The sequence below is a fragment of the Capsicum annuum genome, chromosome 7 (assembly GCF_002878395.1).
Source record: "Capsicum annuum cultivar UCD-10X-F1 chromosome 7, UCD10Xv1.1, whole genome shotgun sequence".
Classification (NCBI taxonomy): Eukaryota; Viridiplantae; Streptophyta; class Magnoliopsida; order Solanales; family Solanaceae; genus Capsicum; species Capsicum annuum.
This window is the reverse complement of record NC_061117.1, coordinates 207,004,322-207,011,329: the sequence shown is the minus strand read 5'-3', so window position 1 is coordinate 207,011,329 and position 7,008 is coordinate 207,004,322. Positions and strand designations below refer to the sequence as shown.

At 30.9% G+C, this 7,008-nt stretch overlaps 1 protein-coding gene across 1 annotated transcript; it reads right to left on the bottom strand.

Moving 5' to 3' along the window:
• Positions 1–821: 821 nt before the first annotated feature.
• LOC107878338 (uncharacterized protein At4g28440) lies at positions 822–3,406 on the bottom strand. Its single transcript, XM_016725290.2, has 2 exons — positions 2,984–3,406; positions 822–1,386 (listed from the first exon to the last, which is right to left on the bottom strand). Exons 1-2 carry the CDS (start codon positions 3,261–3,263, stop codon positions 1,199–1,201), a joined length of 468 nt encoding a protein of 155 aa, XP_016580776.1. The 5' UTR covers positions 3,264–3,406; the 3' UTR covers positions 822–1,198.
• Positions 3,407–7,008: the final 3,602 nt, after the last annotated feature.

Genomic DNA, 7,008 nt, shown 5'->3' with positions numbered 1-7,008 from the left:
ATAATAAATTTAATGCTTTGAAAAATACATTAGTTAATGAATCGTATTTAATATTAAGGGTAAAAGAGTAGAAATATATAAATTATCTATTGATTTTTATAAATTGAATTAGTATTGTTGGACTTCCCAAAATAAAAAAGTGGACAAAAGTAAAAATAAACGGAGAAAGTAATAAATAAGTAATTTTGAGATCTCAAACTTACTGTCAAAATAAATCTGTCTGGGATGATGTCAAATTAAGGCCGCAAACAAAATGATCCTTTAGATGTCATGAATAAACTAAATCACACCCAAACTTTTAGCGTTTATGCAACAGAGTAGCACTTCCCCATCCCACGAACCAGTTGGGTATGACTAAAGAAATTCATGTCTCTTAATACATCATACAATTCATTCTAAAATTCATAGACATCAATCTTTCATTAGCTTCACCCAGGCAAAGAGAATTTCGAAAACAACCACTTTACCTCTAAGTAATGCAAGATCTACATATACTCTATCCTTCCCAAGCCCCACTTTGTTGAATTTCATTAATATACTCTGTCCTTCCCAAGCCTCACTTTGTTGAATTTCATTGGGTATGTGGTTGCTGTTGTTGTGTCCTTTTCTTTATATCTTTTCGTTAAATTATTGGCAGTAGTGTTCCCTCTGTAACTTTCCTTAGGATTTTTCTAAAATGAGCTTTATGGTAGCACCAACTTCTTGTTGATCAATCAGTTTGCACTAATGACACGTGATCAGCTGCCTATAGTACCCCTATATTATAAGACAAGCCCCCACCCCCCACGTCCTTAAGAGATGGATTAAATGTACAAATGAAATTACAGATATAAAACGAGTAGTTGATACAGAAGAGTCAGCTTCTTTTACATTGTATGTTTAGATAGCATAAGTTGTGTAACAAAAAGTTAGAAATACAAAGACATCAATACTCCATTCTTAGGAACTGGTTTTCACCTCTTACAACATGGGAAATGACTAAAAGTAAAAACCTCACGCTATATAACTAGTTAACCAACCAAGTGAACAAAGCAACACCATTATATGATGTTGATGGCATTGGATCATCATGAGCTAAAAAATATGGGCATCTTTGCTCATTAAATCTAATGAAATTCCAAAGAGATGCATAATAAGAATTCACATTAGGAACAAGAATTCAACTGTCACCTCAAACTATCATTTCCCATGAGCCTGTCTACTCTTCCACGTTCACCAGTTCATACTCGACTAAAGAAAGGTTGTTCTCCTGGTTAACATCAAAATCAGCTGGTTCAGTAACCTCAACACGACCCCATTTGTCTACTGCAAGTCGCATGGAACCCTTGAACATGTCTATCTTTGCATTTCGCAGAATGACAGTCGCGCCAGGCTTCATCATGTCAACTGCATATGAGAGGAAGACATGAATATCCAAAACATTAAAGCTAAACCATCCCTATTTACAGGGGAAAAAGTACTCCCGTTCAGGGACAAAACCACATAAACCATTCAAAGCATGACAAACTCCAATGGCCAATATATCTGATTTTGCAGGCAACCTCAAATGCCAATACACAAATGCATCATCAATTGTAGTCAAATAGGCACCCCAAATAAATCAATAGCATAAACCAGTATTTCTCCAGGAAAAGAAAATGTCAAGTATTTGCTATCTTAAAAGAGGAATTAATAACAAATACATTGACAAGTAAGGGATTCTAGAGGAAAAGACCCTTTCACCTACAGCAAATACTCTCTTTGTCACGAAACCAAAGCAGGAAGAGGACCGTTGCCGGTTCCTAAGAAGCGTTCCAACCGTCCAGGGGCTGGTGTTTTAAATTGAACTGTTCAAGCTCCATTAAAACCAAATCGACACCCTGTTTACTAATGGATCATCAAATTGTGGTGCAGCAGGGAGGAACAAAGATGCTTTCAGGTACGAGTTTCCATTCCACCTCATCGTTTCCTATCAAAATGAGCTGAACAGGTCGATTCTAAAGCACAATGTCTACAGACCTACAAACAGGTGAATTCTAAAGCACAATGTTCACAAACCTACAAATCAAAACATCCTCTTCAACTATAATCAGGATACTATATGAAAATACACACACAAGAAACGAGCTTATTATTTAGAGTGCTCTAGTAATTGCATTGAGAAAGACGGATTAAGATACAAGTTAAATTTTCCAATTACACAATTAAACTCAACAACAACAGCATACCCTGTATAGTCAGGGGCGTACCTATGAGCAATTTTGTGGTGCTCCAGCAACAGTTCAACACAACACAGACTAGGTATAACTAAATAAGAAATATATAACAACTGGTATAAGCTATAGAAAAGCACCTAAGAAACCACTAAGATGGCTGGGTGCTTTGGGTGGCTGCATGTGTGTTCGAACATCCCCTCAACATTTCATTTCCTGCTTAGCATTTCATTTTTTTAAAACTAAAAGTAATCAACGGCTATATGTGTGCATTTGTACTATGTCATAGTTAGCAACTTATGTTAAAGAAAATGAGGCGCTCATAACCCCCATATCCTTGGCCCGCCACTGAGTATAGTCCAACAAGTGCGGTCAGAGGAGGATAGAGTGTACAGAGTCTTACCCCTACCTCTGCCAATTACCTGATTAAACTCAACTCAACAACAACAATAAAACCAGTATATTACCACAAAGAGGGGCCTGGGAAGGGTAAATGTACGCAGTCCATACCACTAACGCAGAGGTGAGATAGAGAGGCTTTTTCCAATTATATATACTAACATAAAACATGAAAACAGATCATCCTTCATTACATATAAATGCACTCATTTCTATTAGATCTCTCTACATTATTCAATTCTGCGTTATACAATAACGAGATAACCGTCATTTGCAGATTTTCTCAAGCAATCGTAATCACCAAAATTCGTGATAAAAAAAGCCAAAATTTAGAAAAGATGTCCAAATCCAAACAAATTATAGTAAGATAAAAATCCATTTCCGATACATACCCTGTTCATTACGTGCGGTAAAGAGAATAGTGGCAGTCTCATCACCAACAAGGCACTCGGCGAGACGCACCGGACCACGAGAATTCAACGAGGCCGATGATCTACCTCCACGACTCCCGCCGCCGGTAGCTTTGACGGTTTTCGATTCAACAACCTTAACAGTCAAGTTATGTCCATGTGTACCTGGCTTTAAGCTTTCAGTTTTGACGAAAACAGGCTTCTTCTTCTCTGATGTAGATGCCGTACTTGGGGTCGCCGCCGCCGTTGATGATGATGACATTTCCGGTATGTTAAACCCTAATTTTGAGAAAAAAAATATTCTGGAATTTGATGGTGTGTGGAGAAAAAATGAAATGATGTTTGGGTCTTCGAAGTGGGCCTTTTGTATTGACTTGGTTCCACGTCTTCGCGTATGCCCAGTAAAGCAATATGGTTTGGTCGTGAAAATTAAAATTATTTTTTAAAATTGAAATTAAAGTTGCATTTTGTTATGGAAATTAATTTTTAAAAAAAATTAAAGATATGATTAATCTTCAATATAAATTGAAGTACTATTTTAAATTTTTACAAAAAAATGAAAGTAAAATTATCACTTTTTAAAATACAACTCTAAGTTGTATTTGAAAGTTTTATGATCAAACCCATTTTGGAATAAAGTGGAAAATTTTGCGGGAAAAAAAAAATTCTTATAGTTAAATAGGGTATTAATTTTGTTGTTGTGGGAGAAAAGGAGATGGAAACTGATTGGTATTAATTTGTTAAGGCTTGTTTGGTCATGTGAAATAAAATCATTAGCTAAAGTTGAAGTGTTGTCTAAATAGGTATTTGAACTTTTTACGTTGTATATGTATTCTAATAAACATAAAATTCTCATATATTGTGAAAACTATTACTAAAATTCTTTAATTCTTGATACAATTTTATCAAATAAGTAAAAAATTTTAACAAAAGTACAATATTATTACAAAACTATTTTAAAATATACGATATTTATTGATCAAACTTAAATTCAATAAAAAGGTAAAATTGAACGTGCGTCGTAGTGTACTACTCTTTAATATAATCTTTTCAAATAGTACGAATAATCTTCTTACACCGAGCTTGTACTTATCGATCAAAATGATCGAGAAGACAAATCAACATTGTTACTTTGAGCCGTTTGTTGATCAAAAATAATAAATTTGGTGAATAATAAATGGTAAGGTGTAGGAATTGATTTGAAGTAATAATAAATTTTATGTTGGTGAAGTAACAATTATATGAGATATAAACGGTTAAAGAGTAATATTATGAACTATAAATTATATTTGCATATGAACATGATTGTTAAATATAAATAGTGATTTTTTTAATAATATAAATTTATGCATCAATTTTTATATTTGAAAAATCTCAAATTATGCTATGAAATTTCAAATCATGATGTGAAATATCAAATCAAACTTTTTGCAGAATTTGAGATGTCATCTCATAACATGAAATTATGAGAAGAAATAAATATTAAATCGCATGTTTAGATACTAATTTTATCTCATTATTTTAAATTATGAAATGAAAATCACATATCCAAAACGATTATTAATAATATGACTGATCATTGAATTGAATATCATTTACTTGATTTACTAAAAGACTTTTAGTTTATGACGACGACCTTCATGACAATTGGACACATAGACCGATACTGATTAGCGTATCACTTTATGACTTATGTATTGAATAAAAATCACTTAGGCATTCATCAAGTAATTCTATTGGCCAAGCTCCTTTTTAGAATTTTCATGATAAGCAGACTTACAAGCTTATTAGTATCTTTGGAAGGTCCTTCCTCCGTCTCATTTTATTCATTTCAAATTTTTTAATTTAATGTTCTCTTTTATTTATTAAGATAAGATAATTTTTTTTTCATATTTTATCCTTTACATTAATTTATTTTTTCTTTAAATTAAAATATAAATACCATTTAATAGGGATACTATGGTAAACTAATTATGCTATTTATTATTTTTTTTAATAGTTGTGTCATCCCAATTTGGGACGAGTAAAAATGAGATGGAGGGAGTACAATTTAGTCAAATAAAATCTTACACAACCAAGAAATTGGTATTTGGATAGGCTTAAAGCAAGTCAAAATAACTTTAACGCTATTTTTAACTTTTTGAAGTATTTGGGAAGTTTAAAACTTACTTAAATGAAGTTAAAATTTACTTTTTATAAAGCACTTTTTAAAAGCATCTCATTGGGTATTTTTTTGTTAGGCTTATAAGTCATTGTATTTTAATCTACTAAAAGACATTTTTATTCCTAAGCTATTTTTTGTTATTCCAAAATTAGTCTTTGTAGCCCTAAAAACCCTCTGCTCTTATGTGTCGATGATACTGGTTTAGATGATATTTTGATATTATTTCTCACCATGTAGTTAAAGAAAAGCGAACAGAGGTTAGGTCCCAAAGTTATTTTGTTATTAAGTGATGGTTGTAACCTACACTATCTATATGTGAAGAGTTATAATTCTACAGTTTGCTGTAATGCACACCGATAAGGGAGTTCCAGCAATGCTGGAAATCATTATCATATATGCATAGATCCGTTGTCTAGGCTATAAGTTGTTGATAAAACGGCTATAATATGTTTGTTCTTACTGTTCATCTTATTCACTCATATCTTCAGATCATTTATATTCCATCATGTTGAAAACTAATTTGGTATGAAGTAACGCTAAGTGGGACGATGTAATTATAATGATTAGTAACATATATATTTTGGTTGATTTTTAAACTCTTTTAACAAAATAATATGTTTTTTAGCACACAAATTAATAGTCATTCAAAAAATATTATATATATATATATATATACTAGCCAGCTTACGCCGTGCTACGCACGACCCAATGTTGATCCTTAAAATTTTTACGTTATATATAATTCTATCATTTAATTAAAAGTTTTATTTGTTTGGTTGATAAATTCTAAGTTAGACATATAATATTATATTTAGGTTGATAAAATTTGCATAACGATATTTTGAGTTGTTCAAACTTTTGTAACATTGATAGTCAATTATATTTTTTAAATAATTTAAGTTCTTAATTATTGCAATTTATAATTTTTTTTTTCTATTCTACTAATTAAGAAGTGACATAGTAAAATTATTATAAAAAAATACTTGTGAAATTTTTTTTAAGTGGCTCCATATAAGACGTCATGTTAATTTAAAATATCAAAAATTAATTTATTATTTTACGTCTATTTTACTTTATTTTATTAAATATTATTAATTTTTTAATACTTAAATGACTTATAATAATTAAGTATGGGTAATTTAGTAAAACTACAATTGAAGTAGTTGAAACAGTCATGTTATAAATATTTATTTTAGTTTTTTGTTAAATATTATTAATTTTTTAATAGATAAATGACTTATAATAATTATTTAGGGGTAATATAGTAAAATCACGATTGAAACAGCTGAGGCAGGCATGTCGAACATGAGCAGCCTGCTTCAGCTACTTATTGTGACTTCTTGTATGGGATACTAATAATATAATTTTCTTTAATGCTTAAATAACCATAATAAGTAATTAGGGATGATATAGTAAATTCATGATTGGAGCCGCGAAGCTGACATGTACTAAAAGTGATATAGCATAATAACTATAAAAAATTACTTGTGAAAATAATCTAAGTGAGCCTCATATAAAATGTCAAGCTAATTTAAATCATCAAGAGTTAATTTATTATTTTATGTTTATTTCATCTCTTTTATTAAATCTTATTAATTTTTAATACTTAGATGACTTATAATAATTAATTAGGGGTGATATGGTAAAATTATGGTTGAAGCAATTGAAGCAGACATGTCAGAAATGTTTAGTTTACTTATTTGTATTAAATATTATTAATTTTCTAATACGTAAATAACTTATAATAATTAATTAAGGGTGATACAGTAAAAACACGGTTGTAGCAACTAAAGCAGGCAACTAAAGCAGGCATGCCGACCTGCTGCCTGCTTAAGTATAAAAC

Coding starts and splice junctions, on each gene's coding strand:
- LOC107878338 (XM_016725290.2), bottom strand. CDS start 3,263: ATGTCATCATCATCAACGGCGGCGGCGACCCCAAGTACGGCATCTACA. Junction 1,387..2,983: donor TACCGCACGTAATGAACAGG/GTATGTATCGGA, acceptor TCTCATATGCAG/TTGACATGATGAAGCCTGGC.